Source organism: Carcharodon carcharias, chromosome 7 (assembly GCF_017639515.1).
Source record: "Carcharodon carcharias isolate sCarCar2 chromosome 7, sCarCar2.pri, whole genome shotgun sequence".
Classification (NCBI taxonomy): Eukaryota; Metazoa; Chordata; class Chondrichthyes; order Lamniformes; family Lamnidae; genus Carcharodon; species Carcharodon carcharias.
Window position 1 is genome coordinate 84,554,960 of NC_054473.1, and position 26,916 is coordinate 84,581,875.

Consider the following 26,916-nt stretch of genomic DNA (forward strand, 5'->3'; position numbering starts at 1 on the left):
TTATTCATAAAGGGAGGGAGACAGAAAGCAGGGAACTACTGGCCAGTTACTTTAACATTTGTCAAATAGAAAATATTAGAAGCCATTATTAAAGATGTTAGAGCAGGGTATTTAGATAAATTCAAGGTAATCTGGCAGAGTCAACATGGTTTTGAGAGGTGGAAATCATGTTTAACCAATTTATTGGAGTACTTTGAAGAAGTAATATATGCTGTGGATAAAGGAGAACCAGTGTGCTCAGATTTCCAGAAGGCATTTGATAAGATGCTACATCAAAGGTTATTGTGGAAAATAAAAGCTCATGGTGTAGGGGTAACATATTGGCATGGATTGAAGATTTGCTAGCTAACAGGAAACAGAGTTCGCATAAATGGTTCATTTTCTGGTTGACAAGATGTAACAAGTGGTGTGCGCAGGGATCAGTGCTTGGGCCTCAACATTGTACGATTTTTCTTAATACTCATTTATGAGATGTGGTCTTGCTGACTAGGCCAGTAATTATTGGCCATTCCTAGTTGCCTTTGAGAACGTGGTGGTGAGCTGCCTTCTTGAACCATTGCAGACCCTGTGGTGTAGGTACATCCACAGTGCTGTTAGGGAGTTCCAGGATTTTGACCCAGCAACAGTGAAGGAATGGCGATATATTTCCAAATCAGGATGCTGAGTGGCTTGGAGAACTTCCAGTTGGTGGTGTTCCCATGTGTCTGCTACCCTTGTCTTTCTAGATAGCAGCGGTCGTGGGTTTGGAAGGTGCTGTCTAAGGAGCCTTCGTGAGTTCCTGCAGTGCATCTTGTGGATGGTACAGGCTGCTGCCACTGTGCATCAGTGCTGGAGGGAAGGAATGTTTGTGGATGGAGTGCCAATCAAGTGGTTGCTTTGCCCTGAATGGTTCAAGCTTTATGATGTTGTTGAAGCTGCACTCATCCAGGCAAGTGGAAAGTATTCCATCACACTCCTGACTTGTGCCTTGTAGATGGTGGACAGGCTTTGGGGAGTCAGGCGGTGACTTATGCACTGCAGGATCCCTAGCCTCTGACCTGCTCTTGTAACCACAGTATTTATATGGCTAGTCCAGTTCAGGTTCTGGTCAATGGTAACCCCCAGGTTGTTGATAGTGGAGGATTCAATGATGGTGATTTCATTGAATGTCAAGGGGCAATGGTTAGATTCTCTTTTGTTGGAAATGGTCATTGACTGGCACTCGTGTGGGTGAATGTTACTTGCCACATGTCAGCCGAAGCCTGAAAATAGTCCAGCTATTGCTGCATTTGGACAAAGACTGCTTCAGTATCTGAGGAGTGGCGAATGGTGAACATTGTGCAATCACAAGCAAACGTCCCCACTTCTGACCTTATGATGGAAGGAAGGTCATTGATGAAATAACTGAAGATGATTGGACCTAGGACACTATTCTGAGGAACTTCTGCAGTGATGTCTTGGGACTGAGATGATTGACCTCTAACAACCTGTCATAAAAGCGGATTACAGCCACAAATTACTTACGGGCATGTTGAACTTTTTAAGGAAGACTTGTGTATTTATAAAGAAATACAAGCAAGGACACTGAGCAAAAGGTGGCTGATAATGTAAAGTCCTGGGTCCAATCATCTTCAGTTGCTTCATCAATGACCTTCCTTCCATCATAAAGTCAGAAGCGGGATGTTTGCTGATGATTGCACAATGTTCACCATTTCTGGAAATTTCCCATGTGGATTAACTGACCAGCCTGTCCTGACAGAACATGGAATGTCACACCTGAAAAGGTGTCATGGCCTTCTTCAAGCAGGGACACGTAAAAGGGAGATAGGAAAGGTGCAAAAGACTGAATTTTAATCTTCTGTGGTTGCAGAGACAAAAAAATCGATTAGCAAGTCTCAGCATGTATCTAAAATCCATCTCCTGTTGAGTCACATCTCAATGTGCAAAATGGTCGGAGATCAAAGAAAGCAGACTCTCGGGGCAAGGCATGGTTTTTTTCCCTTATAGGAATAAACAGAGAAAAATGGGTTAAAAAGCTAGCTGCAGAGCTTTGCTAGTGTGCTTGTGTGAGACAGCAAGATGATGATCAATTAGTCACCCCTGCAGTTACAGGCAAAGTCTCTCCCCCTCTCTTTGTTGCAGGAGGAAAAGCTCAGCAAAGCCTTCAGCAAATCAAAAAGGAAATAGGACAGTTTCTTCAGCCAACCTGCAGAACCAAGTGTCTCCAAACCAACTGCTAAACTGCCAAAGCCAGCTCTACCGGAATCACCCAACTTAACTATTGCCATCTATGCCCCACGGACAGGCCAAAGACTGGTTCATTTATCATTTTTAACTTTTATTTTTGGACTCTTAGCTTCTCTTATGTGTATGTGTGTTCCATTTTTATTATTTTTCTAGGGTTTTTAGTAACTAATAAACTTACTCTTTCTTTGACTCAAGAAGGCCTGGTTAAATTGGATCCTTCTAAAACAAATATATTTGGACTGGGAAAAGGTATCCATGACGGAAGGAATCACTTGTAGATTAACCTTGTTGTGGCCAACCCCAGGGGTTAAATAAAGAATAGGAGTCAGCTCATTCCTCCTCACCCAGGGGCATAGAAAAATTGGGGCCCTGTTTGGGAAGTTAACAAATCGGGGGACCTCGCTTGGTAATAAACCACAACTGTCTTCCTTTTTGTTCGGTATTACTTCAACCAGCAGTGAGTTTTCTCCCAGTTCCCAATGACTCCAGTTTTGCTAGGGCTCCTTGATGCCACACTCGGTCAAATGCTGCCTTGATCTCAAGGGCAGTCACTCTCACCTCACCTCTGAAGTTCAGCTCTTTTATCCATGTTTGAATCAAAGCTGTAATGAGGTCAAACAGAGCGTCAGTGAGCAGGTTATTGCTAAGCAATTGCAGCTTGATAGCACTATTCATGGCTCCTTCCATCACCTTACTGATGATAGAGAGTAGACTGATGGGACGATAATTGCCAGCGTTGGATTTGTCCTGCTTGGGCAATTTTCCACATTGTCAGGTAGATGCCAGTGTTGTAACTGTACTGGAAGGGCTTGGCTAGGGGCGTGGCAAGTTCTAGAGCACAAGTCTTTTGTACTATTGCCTGAATGTTGTTAGTGCTGATAGCCTTTGCAGTATCCAGTGCCTTCAGCCATTTCCTGATAACACGTGAAGTGAATCGAATTGGTTGAAGATTGGCATCTGTGATGCTGGGAACCTCCAGGGGAGGCAGAGATGGATCATCTGCCTTGCACTTCTTGCTGAAGATTGTTGCAAAAGCTTCAGCCTTATCTTTTGCACTGATGTGCTGGGCTCCCACATCATTGAGGATGGGGATATTTGTAGAAGCCTCCTCCTGCAGTGATTTGTTTAATTGACTACCACCATTCATGACTGGATGTGGCAGGACTTCAGAATTTAGGTCTAACCCATTGGCTGTGGAATCACTTGGCTCTGTTTATCACTTGCTGCTTAAGCTGTTTGGCATGCAAGTAATCCTGTGTTGTAGCTTCACCAGGTTGACACCTCATTTTTAGGTATTCCTGGTGCTGCTCCTGGCATGTCTTCCTGCACTCTTCATTGATTTATATAATTGAATTGGATGAAGGCATCGAAGGATGGTTGCTAAATTTGCTGATGATACAAAGATAAGTAGGAAAGTAAGTTGTGAAGAGGACATAAGGAGGCTGCAAAGGGATATAAATAGATTAAGTGAGTGGGCAAAGATCTGGCAAATGGAGTATAATGTGAGAGAATGTGAAGTTGCCCATTTTGGCAAGAAAAATAAAGAAGGTGAGAGATTGCAGAGCTGAGATGCTGAGGGATCTGGGGGTCCTCGTGCATGAATTGCAAAAGGTTAGTATGCAGGTACAGTAAGTAATTAGGAAAACTAATAGAATGTTATTATTTATTATGAGGGGAATTAAATGCAGAAGTAGAGAGGTTATGCTTCAGTTATACAGGGCATTAGTGAGGCCACATCTGGAGTACCATGTGCAGTATTGATCTCCTTATTTAAGGAAGGACGTAGATGCGTTGGAAGCAGTTCAGAGAAGGTTTGCACCTGGAATGGGAGGGTTATCTTATGAGGAAAGGCTGGACAGGCTAGGCTTGTATCCTTTGGAGTTTACAAGGGTAAAAGCTGATTTGATTGAAACATATAAGGCCCTGAAGGGTTTTGACAGGGTGGATGTGGAAAGGATGTTTTCTTTTGTGGGAGAATCTAGAACTAGTGCACACTGTCTAAAAATAAGTGGTCACCCATTTAACAGAGGTGAGGAGAAATTTTTTCTGAGGGTCATGAGTTTTTGGAACACTTCCACAAAGTGCAGTGGAAGCAGAGTCTTTGAATATTTTCAAGGCTGAGCTAGATAGAGTCTTGATAAGCAAGGGGATAAAAGGTTATCAGGGTAGGTGGGAATGTGGAGTTGAGGTTGCAATCAGATCAGCCATGATCTTACTGAATAGCAGGGGAGGCTCAAGGCCTACTCCTGCTCCTCATTTTTGTATACTCGTATAAAACAGCTGAGCTCAAGCGATGAGGTGAGAGTGACTGCCCTTGACATCAAGGTAGAATTTGACTGAATACAGAATCAAGGAGCCGTAGCAAAACTGGAGTCAATGGGAATTGGGGAAAGATTCTTCACTGGTTGGAGTCATACCTAGCACAAAAGAAGATGGTTGTGGTTGTTGGAGGTCAATCATCTCAGTTCCAGGACATCACTGCAGGAGATTCTCAGGGTTGTGTCCTCAGCACAACCATCTTCAGCTGCTTCATCAATGACCTTCCTTCCATCATAAGGTCAGAAGTGGAGATGTTCGCTGATGATCGCATGATGCTCAATATCATTTGTGTCTCCTCAGATACTAAAGCAGTCCATGTTCATACACAGCAAGACCTGGACAACATTCAGGCTTGGACTGATAAGTGTCAAATTACATTTGCGCCACTCAAGTGCCAAGTAATGACCATCTCTAAGAAGAGAGGATTTAACCATCTCCTTTTGACATCCAATATCAATACCAACGCAGTTCACTAACACCTTCTCAAGGGTAATTAGGGACGGACAATAAATGCTGGCCTAGCCAGTGCCGCCCACATCCCATGAAAGAATAAAAAAAACTCGCACCACTCGTCCTTTTCCCGCTCCAAAAGGCACTGACTCATACAAAAAGGAGTCAGCTATCCAGCCACTCAAATCTATTCTGCCATTTGATTAGATCATGGCTGATCTGTACCCCAAATTCATTTACCTGCATTTCTGATATTCATACCTGATATTCCTTGATTCCCCCTTATCCAACATGTCTATCAATTTCAGTTTTGAAAACTCCAATTGTCCCAGCAATGTATGGCGCTAACCTCATGGTCATCTTCATGATAGACTCGCAATAGGGAGCAGGCAATAACTTGTCAACTGAATAGTACATCACAGTCAGTGTTAAATCTGTTATTTGCCCTAAATCTTAACATTTAATCAGCTGAGAAAGTTATCAGAGGCATTAAACTCAGGTGCAATATTCCCTTTTCAGCACAGGGTCAACTCAGTCAGCAGAGATTGGAGGCTTTACTGGTCAGCTCAGGAGTGCACTCATACTGAGTGAGACATTGCTAATGCTCATCAACAGAGACACAGGAGAATATAGCATAGAATCTCTGCTACTACATTAATAATCCAAAGGCCTGGCCTAATGATCCAGAGACACTAGTTCAATCCCACCATGGCAGCTCAGGAATTTAAATTCAGTTAATTGTTTTTTATTTTTTCACGGGATGTGGGCATTTATTGTCCATCCTTAATTGCCCTTGAGGAGGTGGTGGTGAGCTGCCTTCTTGAACCGTTGCAGTCCATGTGGTCATTCCTTTTTGTAGATTTTGTAGCGGTATAATACAACTGAATGGTTTGAGGGGCCATTTCAGAATCAACCACATTTCTGTGCTTCTGGAGTCACATGTGGGCCAGACCAGGTAAGGAAGGCAGATTTCCTTCCCTAACGGGACATCTGTGAACCAGATGAGTCTTTACGGCAACTGATAATGGTTTTGACAAGACTAGCTTGTATTTTCAGATTTATTAATTGAATTTAAAACTCAGCCATTGTGGGATTCAAACCAGCCTCTCCAGAGCATTAGGCGGGGCCAATGAATTACTATTCTGGGAACATTACCACTATGCCACTGCCTCCCCCTTGATTCACTGAATTAATCTGGAATAAAAAGTTTAGTATTAGCAATGGTGTTGTTAAAAATCCATCTGGTTCACTACTGTACTTCAGGTAAGGAAATCTGGCATTCTTGCCCAGTCTGGCCTATTATGTGACTCTAGAGAAAAAGCAATTTCATGGACTCTTAATTGGCCTCTGAAATAGCCTAGCAAGCCACTAAGTTGTATCAAAACTGCTACGATCTTTAGCACACAGACAGCACCTCACCACCCCTTTAAGGGCAACTAAGGGTTGGGTAATACCGACTCAGCAATACCCACGTCACATGAATGAATAAAAAGGAAAGGATCACATGGATAGTAGGATTCGGGCTAAAGGCCAAGGAGGTATTTTAACGGTGAGAGCCAGCAACAACCTGCATAATGATTTGACCTTTAGCAGACAATCAAATTTTCTAGAAATCTGGTCAAATTAGAATAGTTTAAAGGGAACTCCATATTCCAGTCCAAATCTATTCAACAGACTACATCCAAATGATATATCTTCACATTATTTTTCATTCCCTTATCAGAGTAATTTACACAGCAATCAATTGATCAATGCATATTGTTTCACCTAGAATACCACACATTGCATGCAAACCTGAACAAAAAATAGCAATAAATTAATTTTAACATTAAAAAACATTACTACTACCATCTCCTTGAGTGTCTGTCTTATTCCGACCAAGTTCATTCATTGTTTGCGGCAGAGCTCTTGCTTCCTCCTCCATGGCCCAATTTCCCACCTCCCTATGCCCCTCTCCTTCCCGAGTCCCCTTCTGCTTTCTCTCCGACTCCCATTCTGTTTCCATCCTGAGCCACCTTCTTCTCCTGAAGCTCCCACCAATGTGCCTTCTTATCCTCCATAGCTCCCCAGCAACCCCCAAACCTCCTGCCTCCCCCCACCCTCCTCCCAAACCCAGTTGTCCCTCCTCCCAGAGCCACTCTTCCTGTAACCACGGTGTCTCCTAATCTCTTGCTGATCCCCCTTCTCTTCTTTACCCTGGGCCAACTCCCTCAAAAATAGGGTTTTAGGGGTGTAGGGGAAGCTATGCACACACACAATCCTAACTGAGGTAGGGGCATTAACATCCTAAAATCCTACACACAATCCTCAAGTAGTGTCCTATAATCAGAATGACAATGTGCTTCAAGCAGCTAAGTGCTCTACTGTGGTTAATGTTCGATGGATGTGAGTCTAACAGTTTTGATAATAGCTCACCAGCCAAACCAAGAGTACATACGCTGAATAAACATCACAAATATGCTTTTTGAAAAAAGTATGAAAGATGATACTACTCACCAGGTAAGCGTAGATTGACAACACGGTCAAAAAGATTCTTTTCAGCCGTCACTCGGTTCAACACTTGGTTTATCAGCTATGCAAAAGCAAATGAGTATTGATTAGGCAGGATCCCAAATAATTATACAATGAAGACATGCAGCTTTCACCACAGCTACTTGCAGTTTTATTTCCCCATTCACTGCAGGAGAATCAGCACTGACTTCCTGACTCCCCAAAGCCTGTCCACCATCTACAAGGCACAAGTCGGGGGTGTGCTGGAATACTCCCCACTTCTCTGGATGTGTGGAGCTCCCATAACATTCAAGAAGCTCAACACCATCCAGGACAAAGCAGTCTGCTTGATCAGCACCCCATCCACAAACATTAACTTTTTCCACCACCGAAGCACAGTGGCAGCAGTGTGTACCATCCACAAGATGCACTGTAGCAACTCACCAAGGCTCCTTTGACAGTCCCTTCCAAACCTGTCGACCACTACACCTGGAAGGACACGGGCAGCAGATGCATGGGAACACCACCAGCTCCACGTTCCACTCCAAACTACACAGCCATCCTAACTAGGAACAATATCGCTGTTCCTTCACTGTTGTTGGGTCAAATTCCTGGAACTTTCTTTCTAACAGCACTGTTACCAGATGGGCCACAGCATGCAGACTCGCCACCACCTTTTTGAGGGCAGTTACGGAAGGCAACAAATGCTGGTATTGCTAGTGACACCCACATCCCGTGAAAGAATAAAAAAACCTAACGGCAATTTAGCTAATCCTGAACTATTGAATATTCAATACCACCCTCCTATCATATCCTTTCATGGCAGCCTGGAATATCTAAGGAAACATCTTGTAACTACTAATTTCAAGGATTGAGTATCTGAACAGACTCTTACTTCTTCGGGACTCAACTTGTGGGCCAGTTCCCAACCCAGCAGGTGCAGCATGTTGTCTACTGACAGCATGCTGTTTGCCAGGTTCATACAGGTTGGCACAAGTAGACCAGGATTGTACTCCAGTCTGATGGAAGAAACACAGGACCTGGGGAAAGTAAGGCAAGGATTTAAACTCAAATTGTCCTCTCTCTTGCCCATTTGGGGAAACGGATCAATGACAGAATATATCATGTTGCCCAGTCTCCAGTAAAAGACTTTCACATCGATTTATTTACCTTCACTATCCAACAGATAGTGGAAATCATCTGAACAGCTGAAAGACTTAAAGGAGAAATCTGATGAGGTTAAGCTTCTGACTGTTGGTCATAAGCACAATAGACTATTTCTGAAGGCTGATCATAGATCAATAATGACAATAACCTTCAGAATCTTAATGTGTAACCAGAACATGCTCAATGCCGTCAGAAATCATAGAATTCAATCAACAAGACAGAAATTTGAAGCAAGAGGAGTTCACACCCTTCCTTTTACCAGTCCATAGCCCAGTGCTTCCTCCGTTGGACTGGAGCACATGGGTGGTCCACTTGTGCCCATCTATATAAACCTGGCAAAAGACAGGCTGCCACTAACCCACAGGCCCCAGCATACTGATTAGGGTGAGACTCAAACCACATAGTGCATAATGAATGAGAAAAATGAGTCAAATTCAGATTCTCAAGCCTTGAAATTAGAATTTCTAAGTTGTTCTCTTAGATATTACATGCTGTCAGGAAAGGATATAGGATCATAGAAAGTTTACAACACAGAAAGAGGCCACTTGGCCCATCGTGTCTGTGCCAGCCAAGAAACAAGCCACACAACCTAATCCCACTTTCCAGCATTTGGTCCGTAGCCCTGCAGGTTACAGCACTTGAGATGCACATCCAGGCATCTTTTAAATGAGTTGAGGATTTCTGCCTCTACTATCCTTTGTTGGTAGGGTGGTACTAAATATTCAATCATGCAGAATTAGGGGATTAGCTCTTAGAACTCAGGCAAGGGTAAGTTCAAAAGCAGTAAGAGAAATTTCAAGGTTGTAGAGCAGAATAGCAATTTGTCTGAAAATAAGCAGCAAGGGTCAGGAAAAGACAGAATGCTTAACAAAGATAGTATGGCATGAGGGACTAAGATGGCATCAGGGAAAAGCACAAAAACATTAAGGACAACTTAAATTTATCTAGCACCTTTAATGTAATAAATGTCCCAGGGCACTCTACAGGGGTGTCGCCAAGCAAAATTGGACACGGAGTCACACAAAACGATATTAGGGCAAATGGCCAAAAGCTGGGTCAAAGAGGTGGTTTTAAAGGAATGCCTGAAAAGAGAAAAGAAAGGTAGAGACATCAAGAGGTTTAGAGGAGAAATTCCAGGTGTTAGGACACTGGCAGCTGAAGGCACGGCCACAAATGGTGCAGCTATTAAAATTGGGTCCGCTTAAGAGGCCAGAATTAGATGAGGGGAAGTATATTAGGGGTTGTGGGGCTGGAGGAGATTAAAGAAATAGGGAAGCTTCAGGCCAAAGAAGGACTTGAAAACAAGTCTGAGAATCTTAAACTCAAGGTATTGTTTGATCGGAGCAAATATAGGATAGTAAGCACAGCAGGTGATGCCTGAAGGGGACTAGATGCAAGGAAGGACATAGGCAGCAGAGTTTGGATTACCTCAAGGTTTTGTTGGGTAGCATTTGGGAGATTGGCCAATAGTGCATTGGAGTAGACAAGTCTACAAATAACATACAAAGGTGTGATGAGGAGTTCAATAGCAGGTGAGCACAGCAGGGGTGGTGATGGGGCAATGTTACAGAGTTGGAAATAGATGATCTCAGTAACAGTGTGGATATATGGTCAGTAATTTATCAAGTTTAAACATCAAGGTTGCCATCAGTCCAGTTAAGCCTTAGAAGTTTCCCAGGGACTGGAATGGAGTTGATAGCTAGGAAACTCCTAGTTTGTAGCAGTGGCTGGAGATAATGGCTTCAATCTGCCCAATGTTTAGCTGGAGGAAATTTCTGTTCATCCAGTACTGGATGTCATACAAGCAGTCTGACGACTTAGAGACAGTGAAGGAGTGGGAGAGGTAGTGGTGAGATAGAGCTGAGTGCTTTCAGCATACATGGGAAAACTAACCCTGTTTGTTCAGATATTGTTGCCGAGGGGCAGTATGTAGATAGATCCCTAGGGGACACCAGTGGTAACTGTACAGGGGTGGGAAGAAAAGTCATTGAAAGCAATACACTGGCTATGATTAGACATAGATAAGAATGGAACCACACGGGTGCAGCCCTACCAAGCCGGATGAGTGGAGAAGTGTTGGGGGAGGATGGTGTGGTCAACCATGTCAAAGGCGGCAGACAGGTCAAAAAAGGATAAGTAGGGAAGGTTTACCTTTGTCACAGTCACACAAGTTCTCATTTGTGACTTTGATCAGAGCAGTTTCGGTTGTGGTACGGGCAGAAACATGATTGGAGAAATTCAAAGACTGGCATTTCTGGGAAAGATAAAGCCACTACATCTGAATGCATGAAGCATTCGCAATAACTTAGATGAATCACTAACACAGATAGAAATGAATGGGTTTGATCCAATAGCCATTATGGAAATATAGTTGCAGAGTGACCAAAGTTGGGAACCAAATGTTTCAGGTGCATGACTTTTAGAAGAGACTTCTACAATAATAACAAATTATTGCTGAAAAAAAAGTCTTGCTGTCAAAGCTTTTCGTCTTGCGCTCATCAGGACAGATTGATCAGGTTTGGTATTATTGTAAATCTGTCCTGATGAGTGCAGGGCGAAAAGCTTCTGAGGGAGGTGGTGGTGGCATTGTGGTATTGTCACTGGACTAGTATTCCAGAGACCCAGGGTAATGCTCTTGGGGCCCAGGTTCAAATCCCACCATGGTGGGATTTCTGATGGCCACGAAACCACTGCCAATTGTTGTAAAAACCCTTCCAATGTCCTACATGTGACCCCAGATTCATAGCAATGTGGTTGACTCTTAACTGCGTTCTGAACAAGGGCAATTAGGGATGGGCAATAAATGTTGGCCCAGCCAGTAACGCTCACATGCTTTGTACGAATAAAAAAATCTCTTTTCCAACTTTACTCAAGTTCTATACTACCAAGCAGCTATTAATAACTTATATTTATACAGTGCCTTTAATATAATGAAACGTACCAAGGTAATTCACAAGAGCATTATAAAACTAAGTATGACAATGAGCCACAAAAATAGATAATAGGTCAGGTGACCGAAAGCTTGATCAGAGAGGTAGGTTTTAAGGAGTGCCTTTAAGGAGGAAAGCGAGATGGAGGGGTATATAGAGGGAATTCCAGAGCTTGGGGCCTAGGTAACTGAAGGCATGGCCACCAATGGTGATTAAAATTAGGGAGGCAAGAGGACAGAATTAGAGGAGTGCAGATATTTCGGAGGGCTGTGGGGCTGGAGGAGATTACAGAAATAGAGAGCGGTGAAGCCAATGAGGAATTTGAAAACAAGGACAAGAATTTTTAAATCAAGACATGCCTGACCGGTAGCCAATGTAGGTCAAAAAGCACAGAAGTGATAAGGGTGTGGGACTTGGTGTGTGTTCTGACATGGGCAGTAGGGTTCTGAATGACCTCAAGTTTACGGAGCTCTGCCAGGAGTGTGTTGGAATAATCAAGTTTTGAGGTAATAAAGGCATGAATAAGGGTTTCAGTAGATGACATGAGATGGGGTGAGGCTGGGCGATCTTATGGTCTCCATAATGACACAACTTTGAGAGCAGAAGTTCATCCTGCAGTTAAATGTGACACCAAGGTTGCAAACGGACTGGTTTAATCACAGTCTGTTGTCAGGGAGAGGGGTGGGGTCAGTAGCTAGGGAATAGAGTTTGGAGCAGGGAGCAAAAACAATGGCTTCAGTCTTCCCCATATTTAATTGAAGGAAATTTCAGCTCATCCAGTACTAGATATTGGAGGAGTCAGAAGTGGTGGTGGTGAGGTACAACTGCTCTCTTCAGCATACATGCGAAAACTAACACCGCGCTTTCCGATGATGTCTTTAAGGGACAGCACGTACATTAGAAATAGGAGGGGGCCAAGGCTGGATTCTTGGGGGAACACCAGAGGTAAAGTGCAAGAGCAGGAAGAGAAGCCTTCACAAGTGATTCTCTATCAACAATTATAAAATAAGAATGGAACCAAGCAAGTAGCCTCACTCAGCTAGACAACAGCGGAGAGGCACCAGAGGAGGGTGGTGTGGTCAATCATGTTAAAGGCTGCAGGTAGGTTCAGAAGGACGAGGAGGGATGGTATGCCCTTGTCACAGTCATTTAGGATGTAATTTGTGATGCTGATCAGCAAAATGGAAAAGAGAAACTAAGGATCTTAACTTGGAAAATCAAGATGTAGAGCCAGTTTGGTGAAGCTAGGAAACAAAGGGCAGAAAACACTGGTGGGAATAATTCATATGCAGGAAGAGAAGCCTTCACAAGTGATTTTCTATCAACAATTATAAAATAAGAATGGAACCAAGCAAGTAGCCTCACTCAGCTGGACAACAGCGGAGAGGCACCAGAGGAGGGTGGTGCGGTCAATCATGTTAAAGGCTGCAGGTAGGTTCAGAAGGACGAGGAGGGATGGTATACCCTTATCACAGTCATTTAGGATGTAATTTGTGACACTGATCAGCAAAATGGAAAAGAGAAACTAAGGATCTTAACTTGGAAAATCAAGATGTAGAGCCAGTTTGGTGAAGCTAGGAAACAAAGTGCAGAAAACACTGGTGGGAATAATTTATATGCCAACCAGCAATAGCTGTAATGTAGGACAGAGTATAAACTGGGAAATTTAGAGGTGCGTGAAACAAGGTTAATATAGTAATCACTGAAAACTTTAATTTTCAGCTAGACTGGACAAAGCAAATTTGCTGCAGTAATGTGGAGGATGGGTTAATGAAACGTACACATAGATTTCTAGATCAGAACGTCAGGGAACAGGCTAATTTAGATTTAACATTGTGGAAAGCAAAAGGGTTCATTGATAATCTTGTGGTAAAGTCCAGGGAAGGAGCACCATAACATGGTAGAATTTTAGTGATTTTGAGTATGATTTTGGTCTAAACTAGGATCTTAAATCTGAACAAAGCAAACTACATATAAGAGGAGAGTTGATATAGGGTAGATTGGGAAACTACATTAAAAGATATGACAATTGATAAGCAATGGCAAACATTTAAAGATTTAATTAATAATTTGCAGCAAATACACACATGAAAAGTGATCCGAAAAAGAGAAGTTAAAGACAGTATTAGATTAAAGGGAGAGGTTTATAATCCTGCCAAAAAAAGTAGCAAGCCTCAAAAAATGGGGAGGATTTTCAAATTCAGCAAAGGATGAACAAGAAATTGAAGAAAGAAAGAAAATGAGCAAGTATAGAGTAAACTTTACTAAATCCTGAATCCCTCAGAGGTAGAGATAAGAGCAATTATAATGAGAAATAAGGAAATCACAGAGATGTTAAACAAATACCTCACAGGAAACTCAAAACATTCCCGAAATAGTGGGAGACCAAGGGCCTAACAACAATTTTTAAAATCCATTTACGGAAAGTGGGCGACGCTGGCTAGGCCAGCGTTTATTGCCCATCCTTAGTTGCCCTTGAGGGGGAGATGGTGAGCTGCCTTATTAAAGCACAACTTAAAGAGATTAATATGAGTAAAGAAGTAGCACTGAAGGAATTAATGGAACTAAAGGTAACTCTCCTGAGGTAGCTACAGATAGTGGATGTATTGGTTTTGAGCTTCCAGAGTTTCCTAGGTTCTAGAACAGTCTCCATGGATTGGAAGGTAGCAACATAATCCTGCTATTCAAGGAAAGAAAGATAAAGAAAACAGCGAACTATATGTAGGTTATCCTGACATCACTAGTAGAGAAATTTCTAAAATCTATTATTAGGGACATGGTAAGAGAACACTTAGAAAAATCATCATATGATCACAGAATAATGAATGGGGAATCAGGTTTGACAAATCCATGAGAGATTTTTGAGGTTGTAACTAGCAGGGTGAAAAAGGGGAAGCAGTGGGTGTAGTGAATTTGATTTCAAAAGAATTGATAAGGTGGCACACAAAAGGTTATTATAGAAACATAGAAACTAGGAGCAGGAGTAGGCCATTCGGCCCTTCGAACCTGCTCTGCCATTCATTATGATCATGGCTGATTATCCAACTCAATAGCCTGCCCCCACTTTCTCCCCATACCCTTTGATTCCTTTCGCCCCAAGAGCTACCTCTAAATCGTTCTTGAAGGCATACAATGTTTTGGTCTCAACTACCTTCTGTGGTAACAAATTCCACAGTCTCACCACTCTCTGGGTGAAAAAATGTCTCCTCATCTGTCCTAAATGGTCCATCCCATATCCTCAGACAGTGGCCCCTGGTTTTGGACTCCTCCATCATCGGGAACATTCCTTCCTGCATCTACCCTGTCTAGTCCTGTTAGAATTTTATAGGTTTCTATGAGATCCCCCCTCATTCTTCTGAACTCCAGCGTATATAATCCTAATAGACTCAATCTCTCCTCATATGTCAGTCCCGCCATCCCAGGAATCAGTCGGGTAAACCTTCGCTGCCATCCCTCTATAGCAAGTACATCCTTCCTCAGATAAGGGGACCAAAGCTGCACACAATATTCCAGGTGTGGTCTCACCAAGGTCCTGTACAATTGCAGCAAGGCATCCCTGTTCCTGTACTCGAATCCTCTGGCTATGAAGGCCAACATACCATTTGCCTTCTTTACTGCCTGCTGCACCTGCATGCTTACCTTCAGCAACTGGTATACAATGACACCCAGGTCTCGTTGCACATTCCCCCCTCTCAGTTTATAGCCTTTCAGATAATAATCTGCCTTCCTGTTTTTGCTACCAAAATGGATAACCTCACATTTATCTACATTATACTGCATCTGCCATGCATTTGCCCACTCATTCAGCTTGTCCAAATCACACTGAAGCATCTCTGCATCCTCCTCACAGCTCACCCTCCCACCCAGCTTCGTGTCATCTGCAAATTTGGAGATATTATATTTAGTTCCCTCATCTAAATCATTAACATATATTGTGAATAACTGGGGTTCCAGCACTATTCCCTGCGGTACCCCACTAGTCACTGCCTGCCATTTAAAAAAAGACCCGTTTATTCCTACTCTTTGTTTCCTGTCTGCCAACCAGTTTTCTATCCATCTCAATACACCACCTCCGATCCCATGCGCTTTAATTTTACATGCCAATCTCTTATGTGGGACTTTGTCGAAAGCCTTCCTAAAGTCCAAATAAACCACATCCACTGGGTCCCCCTCATCAACTCTACTAGTTACATCCTCAAAAAATTCCAGTAGGTTTGTCAAGCATGATTTCCCTTTTATAAATCCATGCTGACTCTGTCCGGTTCTGCCACAGTTTTCCACGTGCTCAGCTATTAAATCTTTTATAATGGACCCTAGACTTTTCCCCACTACCGACGTCAGGCTGATTGGACTATAATTCCCTGTTTTCTCTCTGCCTCCCTTTTTAAGTAGTGGGGTTACATTAGCTACCCTCCAATCTGTAGGAACTGTTCCAGAATCTATAGAATCTCTAAAGATGACCACCAATACATCCACTATTTCTAGGGCCACTTCCTTAAGTACTCTGGGATGTAGTTTATCAGGCCCCGGGGATTTATTGGCCTTCAATCCCATCAAGTTCCCCAACACCATTTCCCTACTAATACTGATTTCTTTCAATTCCTCCCTCTCACTAAACCCTGTGTTTCCCCAACATTTCTGGTATGTTATTAGTGTCCTCCAAAGTATGTATTTAGTTGGTCAGCTATTTCTTTGTTCCGCATTATAAATTCCCCTGTTTTTGACTGTAAGGGACCTTCATTTGTCTTCACCAATCTTTTTCTCTTCACATACCTATAGTCAGTTTTACAGTCAGTTTTTATGTTCCCCGCAAGCTTACTCTCGTACTCTATTTTCCCCTTCTTAATCAATCCCTTGGTCTTCCTTTGCTGAATTCTAAACATCTCCCAATCTTCAGGTCTGTTCTTTTTTCTGGCCAATTTGTACGCCTTTTCCTTGCATCTAATACTATCTCTAATTTCCCTTGTAAGCCATGGTTTGGCCACCTTTCCTGTTTTACTTTTGCACCAGACAGGAATAAACAATTGTTGCAGTTCACCCATGCGCTCTTTGAATGTTTGCCATTGCCTATCCACCGTCATCCCTTTAAGCAAAGTTCCCTAATCCATCATAGCTAACTTGTGCCTCATACCATCGTAGTTTCCTTTATTAAGATTCAGGAACCAAGTCTCAGAATCAACTACGTCACTCTCCATCTTGATGAAGGATTCTATCATATTATGGTCGCTCATCCCCAAGGGGGCCTTGCACAACTAGATTGCCAACTATTCCTTTCTCATTACACAATACCCAGTCGAGGATGGCCTGTTCTCTCATTGGTTCCTCAATGTATTGGTCCAGAAAAACATCCCGTATACACTCCAGGAATTCCTCCTCTACGGTATTGTTACTAATTTGATTTGCCTAATCTATATGCATATTAAAGTCACCCATAATTACAGATGTTCCTTTATTACATGCATCTCTAATTTCCTGTCTAATGCCCTTCCCAACATCACCACTACACTTTGGGGGTCTATATACAACCCCCACTGACGTATTTTGCCCCTTAATGTTTCTTAGCTCTACCCATACAGATTCCACATTGTCGGAACTAATATCTTTCCTCACTATTGTGTTAATTTCCTCTTTAACCAGCAATGCAACTCCACTGCCTTTTCCTTTTTGTCCGTCCTTCCTAAATACTGAATACCCCTGGATGTTCAGTTCCCATCCCTGGTCACCCTGCAGCCATGTCCCCGTAATCCTGACTATATCATACCTGTTTACATCTAATTGCACGGCTAATTCATCCACTTTATTCCGAATGCTCCTCGCTTTAAGGCATAAAGCCTTAAGGCTTGTCTTTTTAACATTACTTGTCTCATTCCAACTATTCTTCACTGAGGCCCTGTTTGATTCTTGCCCTTGATTTATCTATAACTTTTCTTATTCCGCTTTCTGTATTTTGTTCTTGTCTTTGATTCCCCTTACTCTGATTCCTTGCATAGGTTCCCATCCCCTTACTCTGACTCCTTGCATAGGTTCCCATCTCCCTGCCACTTTAGTTTAAATTCTCCCCAACCACTCGAGCAAATGTTTCCCCTAGGGCATCAGCCCCAGTCCTGCCCAGGTGTAATCCGTCCAGTTTGTACTGGTCCCACCTCCCCCAGAACCGGTCCCAATGTCCCAGGAATCTGAAACCCTCCCCTTCACAGCATCTCTTCAGCCACGTATTCATCTGATATATCCTGCAATTTCTACTCTGACTGGCACTTGGCACTGGTAGAGATCCTGAGATCACTACCTTTGAGGTCCTACTTTTCAGCTTACTTCCTAACTTCCTATATTCTGCTTTTAGGACCTCATCCTTTTTTTTACCTCTGCCTTTTGTACCAATGTGTACCACAACCACTGGCTGTTCACCCTCCCCCTTCAGAATGTCCTGTAGCTGCTCTGAGACATCCTTGACCCTAGAGCCAGGGAGTCAACGTACCATCCTGGAGTCTCATTTGCGGCCACAGAAATGCCTATCTATTCCCCTTACAATTGAATCCACCATAACTATAATAATAATAATAATAATAATAATAATAAAAAAAACAAAAACAAACAGAATTACCTGGAAAAACTCAGCAGGTCTGGCAGCATCAGCGGAGAAGAAAAGAGTTGACGTTTCGAGTCCTCATGACCCTTCAACAGAACTATAACTATTGCATTCCCACACTTTTTACTCCTCCCCTGTGCAGCAGAGCCAACCATGGTGCAACAAATTTGGCTGTTGCTGCTTTCTCCTGAGGGGCCATTCCCCCCAAAGTGGTATATCTGTTTTGCAGGGGAATAGCCACAGGAGATTCCTGCACTGCCTGCCTAGTCCTCTTGCTTTGCCTGGTGGTCACCCATTCACTTCCTGCCCGTGGACTCTTAGCCTGCGGTGTGACCACTTCTCTATATATGCTATCCACGATAATCTCTGCCTCGCGGATGCTCCACAGTGTCCCCAGCCACCACTCCAGCTCTAAAACCCAGCCTTACAGGAGCTGCAGCTGGAGACATTTCCTGCACACATGCTGGCTCCAGGCACTGGAAATGTGCCCGGCTTCCTACGTAGAGCAGGAGGAGCGCACCATGGCTTTGAGTTCTTCTGCCATGACTTACCTCTTTAAATTAAATGAAACCTTTTGGAAGACACTTAATATCAATTAATCTCGGGCCCTTCTTCCCTGCTCCTTGTTGTTACAGAATATAGCCCCTACAAACGATGGAACACAAAATAAAGCCTTAAAAACTATAAGCAATAAAAGTATAAATGTTTACCCGGCCGAACTCACAGTACTCAAAGGATTACCTTGTTCCCTCCTCACCAAACTCTCTCAGTCACCCCTGCTCTCCCAGCTTCTCTTCAACTCCCGATCCTCTCATGATCTTCTTCAATTCCTGACTCCTCCTGCGCTCCTCTTCAACTCCCGGCTCCTCTAGCGCTCCTCTTCAACTCCCGCCCCTCTCGCACTCCTCTTCAACTCCTGACTCCTCTAGGTGCTGCTGACTGCCTGTCCCAGAGTCTTCCTCTCGCTCTCTCCTCTAGGTGCAGCTGACTGCTTGTCCCAGAGTCCTCCTCTCGCACTCTCCTCTAGGTGCTGGTGACTGCCTGTCCCAGAGTCCTCCTCTCGCTCTCTCCTCAAAACTGGGGCGGATGGGATGGAAGTTAAAACTCGGAGTGGCAGAGTCAGATTGCCAAACCTCTCCTAGATTTTTTAACCCTAGCTTTTTTTCCATTTTGTTTCGCCCAACCTTCCAATTCAGGCTCGGCAAGATCTGGGCAGTCAGTGTGCCCTTGTGGCCCAGTGTTGAACGGAAGAGTCCTCGTGGGGATGGGGAAGTTCTGTGGGTTGGGCAGCTCCAGTCGAGGGGTGCAATCCCTTGGGGAGTCGGGGGAAGTCCCATGTGGAGGAATAGCCTGGTGGGGGGTTGGGGGCAGACCCCCAGGGGGTCCGGGGGAGGGGGGGGTGTTGGAAGTCCCGTGAATCTGTACTGTAGTTACCCATTAGTTATAAGAGGTTTTAATTTTTGTTACTCTCGGTAACTATTGATGTAATGCAGTTGGAGCCATCCGAAGTTTGCAATTTAAGTCACGTTAATGGATAGTTCCCAGTGCTAGGCAGTTGTCCGGGGAAGTTTGCAATTGCCGTGTAAACCTTACCTGTGAAATTCCGAAGGGGATTCCCCAGTGCATCTTTGAGGTACACCCCACCCCCCAAAATATGACACCCTGGAGATTGGAAGTTACAGCCCTATAGCTTGGATTGGGGATTGGTTATTAGACTGAAATCAGGATAGGAAAAAACAGATCACTTAAGGTTGGCAGGTTGTGACCAGTGGGGTACCATAAAGATCAGTGCTAAGGCCTGAGCTATTTGCAACTTATATTAATGGCTTACATGAGGCCCCCCTCCCCCAGGTTTAACATATCCAGGTTTGCTGATGATGCTAAGTTAGGTGGGAACATGAGCTGCAAGGAGGTTGCAAAGAAGCTGCGAAGGGATATAAATAGGCTAAGCCGAGGGCAAGAACATGGCAGATGGAATATAATGTGGAGAAGTGTGAAGTTTCCCACAAATAGAAAAGCAGAATGTTTTTTCAATGGTGAGTGACTGAGAAATGCTAATATTCACAGAGACCTAAGTGCATGAATCAGAGAAAATTAACATTTAGATACAAGCAATTAGGAAAACAAATAATATGTTCATCTTTATTCCAAAGGGATTAGAGTGTAGAAGTCATGACACAATTATATAGAGCCTCAGTGAGGCCACACTCATGAGTAATGTGTACAGTTTTGGTCTCCTTAGAAAGGAAGCATATATTTGCACAAACGAGAATGCAACAATGGTTCACTTGATTGATTCCTGGGATAAGGGGATCGTCCTCTGAGGAGAGATCGAGTAGACTGGCCTGTATTTCTTAGCATTTAAAAGAATGACCTCATTGAAACATACAAAATTCTTAAGGGCCGTGATAGGGTAGATGCTAGAAGGGTTTTTCTCCCCTGGCTGGGAAGGCTAGAACACTCTCAGATTAAGGGGTTGCCCATATAGGAATGAAATAAGGAAACATTTCTTCACTCAAATGGTTGTGGATCTTTGGAAAGCTTTATTCCAGTGAGCAGTGGATGTTCAGTCACTGAGCTTACTCAAGACAGTGATCAATAGATTTTTGGATACTAAGCGAATCAAAGGATAAGGGGAAATTCTGGGAAGATGGAATTAAGGTGGAAGATCAATCATGACCAGGGCAGCTTCAACGGGCTGAATGGCCTTCTCCTGCTCCTATTTCTTACATTCACCGGACAAGTTTGTGACTTGAAATTCCAGTCTCCACTAATTAATGCTACTAAATTGCCACCTGTATCTAAAATTAATAACCAGCACAGTCACCTACTGTAACAAAAATGACTAACGTAGTCTTATGTACTGAAAATCTTATGCTTGTGACTATTTCCTGTCTATAAACTTTATTTCCTGCTGTTAGTCTTTTCCTTATACTTACGTCAAGCTGCCACACAAGTGTCAGGCAATGACCATCACCTCTTGACGTTCAATGGCATTACCATTACTGAATACCCCACTATCAACATCCTGGGGGTTACCATTGACCAGAAAGTGAACTGGATTAGCCATATAAATACTGTGGCTACAAGATGCAGAGAGTCAGAGGCTAGGAATCCTGTGACAAGTAACTCACCTCCTGACTCCCCAAAGCCTGACCACCATCTACAAGGCACAAAGTAAGGAGTGTGATGGAATACTACCCACTTGCCTGGATGAGTGCAGTTCTCACGACACTCAAGAAGCTCAACACCATCCAGGACAAAGCAGCCCACTTGATTGGCACCACATCCACAAACATTCACTCCCTCCACTGCCGACGCACAGTAGCAGCAGTGCGCACCATCTACAAGATGCGCTGCAGGAATTCACCAAGGCTCCTTAGACAGCACCTTCCAAACCCACAATCTTTACCATCTAGGAGGATAAGAGCACCAGATAGATGGGAACACCACCACCTAGAAGTTCACCTCCAAGCCATTCACCTTCCTGACTTGGAAATATATATCACTGTTCCTTCACTGTCGCTGGGTCAAAATCCTGGAATTCCCTCCCTAACAAAATTGCGGGTGTTCCCACATCACATGGACCGCAGAGGTTCAAGAAGGCAGCACAACACTGCCTTCTCAAGGGCAACTAGAGATGGGCAATAAATACTGGCCCAGCCAGCGACGCCCACATCCCCTGAACGAATGTTAAAAAAAAATTCCTGTAACTCTGCAGCCAACCGAAAGTGACAGGAAGGAGTTATGCATGCACATTTGGCCCACCCTGCAGCCACCCGTGCATGAACAACTGTTCCTAACATTGGTAGGCAGATGGAACTTTTTAAAATCTGATTTACTATATGGAAAACAGTTTTGTGAAGCTATTTACATCACCATTGCATGAGTGTCAATGCTTTGATTGGCAATGGTGGAGATTTAGCTGCACTTTCAGAAGTGTAAAAGCCCTCATTAATTAACTTGCCATAATTCTTAAAAAATCAGACTATGAAAATAATCAAAACGGATGAGTTTATTTAAAGGTTATTTTTCCTCCAGCATGTTAAGCTTTGTGCAGGTGGCCCCCTCACATTCCAGACTGCTCAGTTGGGTGATAATCGGACTCTTAATCCCAGAAGCATTGTTTCAAATTCTACATGAGACAATTCTTGAAATATTTTATTCAAAATATATTTTAAATGACTTTTACCAAAAAAAAAATGTCAATCAATTCTCTCGAGTCTCAGTTCACTGGAAGTCAGAAATCTAATTTACTGAAATTTCCTGGTTATATTTGTTCATCATTCAGTGAATTGTCAGAGGCATGTTTTACAGAGCTAACAGTTGATAAACGATAGGTAAACCGGCTACAAGAACGTGGTTAAGGACTGCCCAGGCCCAAAATGGATAACTTGAACTTTGTTGTTAGTCTGTATCAAGCCAATTTGTTCATTTTAATGCAGCAGCTGACACACCAAGACTGACACCACGCATGTGCAAAAAATGCTCCCGCTAGCATTGCAGCACAAATAAACACAGCTGAATTGAAATTGAACAGATCACATGAAATTTTTCAATCTGATCACCAGGTGGCCTCCTCACATATCACTCAAATAGCTTTCCAATTTTTTTTTTGATGCACGATTTTCTTTTCTAACTTGATATCTTAAGTGCATAAACAGAATACAGAAACCCAGAAAATTACATGATCCACAATAATATTTATTGATTGAATCATCTTTTGACTCTTTCATTTAAGTTCTTTAGTTCTCAGCCAACAATGCTTCTTCTGCCTAGAGCTGGAGTTGAATTTGGATTGTACAATCTGAGTACATACTTTGCACTTAATTTTGCAGGATACATCAATTCCAGTCAGCTGTAGTGATGGAAAATTTTCCTTATCTGCAAACATTTTCTGCATTTTTCCCCCAAGTGATCTGAACAAAAGCTGGAGGACAAATTTGAAAAGCTACACTCAGATAAAGTTCACAGTGCGTGTTTTTTAAAATAGAGGCTGTGTGTGTGTCTTTGAGAGAAAAATTGGGGGGTTGGGGGGTGGTGGGGGGGAGTGGTGAAACTGCATTGATTATGCACCAGTTCTAACTTTGCTTCAGGGATTGCAGTACATGCCTCATTCGAATTTTTAAAAATATAAATTCAATTTTGAAAGCATAAGGCATTTTTGAGGAAATGAAAAGGGAGGAAATATTTTTTGGGTAAAGTGTCATCTGGCCTTGTCATTCACCCTCAGGGACAAGGAGGAAATACAGCACTACGGTAAGGTTAAGTAAGGCACAGCGTTGGTTGGGGGGGGGGGGCGGGGCGGGGGGGTGCGGTGCAGGGGAAACAGAGGCTGCAGGGATTGAAACGATAGTGAAGAGATGGTAGGAAAGGGAACAGAAAGCGAAAATGTGCACAGATAACAGACACAATGGGAGTGCAAGGGGTGAACCAGGAGTATCAGATGTCAGCCTTGGCTCAGTGGGTAGCAACCTCAAGTCAGAAGGTGCTGGGCTCAAGTCCCACTCTAGAGACATGACCACTAGTCCAAGCTGAAGAAGGGAGATTGAAGCCCAGTTTGTCCTCTCAGCTGAATGTCAAAGATCATTTGGACCTTCTCAAAAAAAGTGCAGTTCTCCCAATATCTGACCAACATTGAACCTTCAACTGACATCACAAGAAAAAGATTAAATGGTCATTTTCTATGGGGTGATGGTTGTGCAGTGGTAATGTCACTGGTCTGTAATCCAGAGCCCAGGCCAATACTCTGGAGACACGAATTCAAATCCCACCATGGCGGTTGGTGGAATTTAAATTCAATTAATAAAATCTGGAATTGAAAGCTAATTTCAGCGTCTCCTTACTTACTAACGCCCTTTACTCTGTCTGGCCTACAAGCGACTCCAGACCCACAGCAATGTGGTTGACTCTTAAATGCCCTCTGAAATGGCCTAGCAAACTGCTACAAAGTCTCAAAAAAGGAATGAAGCCAGATGGGCCATCCAGCAACGACCTAGGCACTGGAAACGAAAACAGCTAACTCAGCAACGGCTCTGCAACGGCCTCTGGGGGCTTGTGCCAAAATTGGGAGAGCTGTCTCACAAACTAGTCAAGCAACAGCCTGACATACCCATTCTCACGGAATCATACCTGACAGATAATGTCCCAGACACCACCGTCACCAACCCTGGGCATACAGTCAGGAGGGAGTTGCCCTGGGAGTCCTCAACATCGACTCCAGACCCCATGAAGTCTCATGACATCAGGTCAAACATGGGCAAGGAAACCTCCTGCTGACTACTACGTACCGCCCTCCCTCAGCTGATGAAACAGTGCACCTCCATGTTGAATACCACTTGGAGGAAGCACTGAGGGTGGCAAGGGCGCAGAATGTACTCTGGGTGGGGGACTTCAATGTCCACCACCAAGAGTGGCTTGGTAGCACCACTACTGACCAAGCTGGCTGGTCCTAAATGACATAGCTGCTAGGCTGGGTCTGTGGCAGTGGCGAGGGTACCAAGAGGGAAAACCTACTTGACCTCACCCTCACCAACCTAGCTGCTGCAGATGCATCTGTCCATGACAGTATCAGTTGGAATAACCACCGCTGTGTCATTGTAGAGATGAAGTCCCACCTTCACATTGAAGATACCCTCTATCGTGTTGTGTGGCACTACCACCGTGCTAAATGGGACAGATTTTCAACAGATCTAGCAACTCAAGACTGGACATCCATGAGGCGCTGTGGGCCATCTGCAGCAGCAGAATTGTGCTCGAACATAATCAGTAACCTCATGGCCCGGCATATCCCCCACCCTACCATTACCATCAAGCCAGGGATCAACCCTGGTTCAATAAAGAATGCAGGAGGGCATGCCAGGAGCAGCACTAGGCATACCTAAAAATGAGGTGTCAACCTGATGAAGCTATAACAAAGGATTACTTGAGTGCCAAACAGCATAAGCATCAAGTGATAAGCAGGGCTAAGCGATCCTACAACCAACTAACTCTGCAGTCCCACCAGATCCAGTCGTGAATGGTGGTTGTCAATTAAACAACTCACTGGAGGAGGAACTTCCACAAATATCCCCATCCTCAATGATGGAGGAGCCCAGCATATCAGTGCAAAAGATAAGGCTGAAGCATTTGCTACACTCTACAGCCAGAAGTGCCGAGTGGGTGGTCCAGCTTGGGGCTCCTCCGGAGGTCCCCAGCATCACAGATGCTAGTCTTCAACCAATTCGATTCACTCCACGTGATATCAAGAAATGGCAGAAGGCATGGATACTGCAAAGGCTATAGGCCCTGACAATATTTCAGCAAAAGTACTGAAGACTTGAGTCCCAGAACTTGCTGTGCCCCTAGCCAAGCTGTTCCAGTACAGACACAACACTGGCATTTACCCGACTATGTGGAAAATTGCCCATGTGTGGCCTGTACACAAAAAGCAGAACAAATCCAACCCGGCCAATAACCGCCCCATCAGTCTACTCTCGATCATCAGTAAAGTAATGGAAGGGATCATCACCAGTGCTATCAAGTGGCACTTGCTTAGCAATAACCTGCTCACTGACACCCAGTTTGGGTTCTGCCAGGGCCACTCAGCTCCTGACCTCCTTACCGCCTTGGTTAAAGCATGGACAAAAGAGCTGAACTCCTGAGGTGAGGTGAGAATGATTGCCCTTGACATCAAGGCAGCACTTGACAGAGTGTGGCATCATGGAGCCGTTGCAAAACTGGAGTCAATGGGAATCAGGGGAAAACTCTCCGCTGGTTGGAGTCACACCTAGCACACAGGAAGGTGGTTGTGGTTGTTGGAGTTCAGTCATCTCAGCTCCAGGATATCACCACAGGAGTTCCTCAGGGTATGTCCTCGGCCCAACCACCTTCAGCTGCTTCATCAATGACCTTCCTTCCATCATAAGGTCAGAAGTGGGGATGTTCGCTGATGATTGCACAATGTTCAGCACCATTTGTGAGTCCTCAGATACTGAAGCAGTCTATGAATAAATGCAGCAAGACCTGGACAATATCCAGGCTTTGGCTGATGAGTGGCATGTAACATTTGCACCACACAAGTGTCAGGCAATGACCATCTCCAACAAGAGAGAATCCAACTATTGCCCCTTGATGTTCAATGGCATTACCATCACTGAATCCCCCACTATCAACATGCTGGGGGCGGGGGGGTGGGGGGTGGTTTCTGTTGGCCAGAAAGTGAACCGGGCTAGCTATATAACTACTGTGGCTACAACAGCAGGTTAGAGGCTAGGAATAGTGTGACGAATAACCCATCTCCTGACTCCCCAAAGTCTGTCCACCAGTCAGGAGTGTGATGGAATACTCCCCACTTGCCTGGATGAGTGCAAGTCCAACAACACTCAAGAAGCTTGACACCATCCAGGAGAAAGCAGCCCACTTGATTGGCACCACATCCACAAACATTCACTCTCCACCACCAGCGCACAGTAGCAGCAATGTGTACCATCTACAAATGCACTGCAGGAATTCACAAAGGCTTCTTTGACAGCACCTTCCAAACCCATGACCCCTGCCATCTACAAGAACAAGGGCAGCAGATAGATGGAAACACCATCACCTAGAAGTTCTGTTCCAAGCCACTCACCATCCTGACTTGGAAATATATCGCCATTCCATCATTCCAGGGATGAAATCCTGGAACTCCCTTCCTAACAGCACTATGGGCGTACCCACACCACATGGATTGCAGCGGTTCAGGAAGGCAACTCACCACCACATTCTCAA

At 43.9% G+C, this 26,916-nt stretch overlaps 1 protein-coding gene across 4 annotated transcripts in view; it reads right to left on the reverse strand.

Annotated features, from left to right (window-relative positions):
- Positions 1 to 26,916, reverse strand: part of LOC121280378 (E3 ubiquitin-protein ligase RNF123) — a 420,925-nt gene that overhangs the window by 124,421 nt on the left and 269,588 nt on the right. For all 4 annotated transcript variants that reach the window (XM_041192326.1, XM_041192324.1, XM_041192325.1 and 1 more), the window contains one exon: positions 7,492 to 7,567. In XM_041192326.1, coding sequence (XP_041048260.1) covers positions 7,492 to 7,567 — 76 coding nt within the window. The remainder of the gene's footprint in view (positions 1 to 7,491; positions 7,568 to 26,916) is intronic.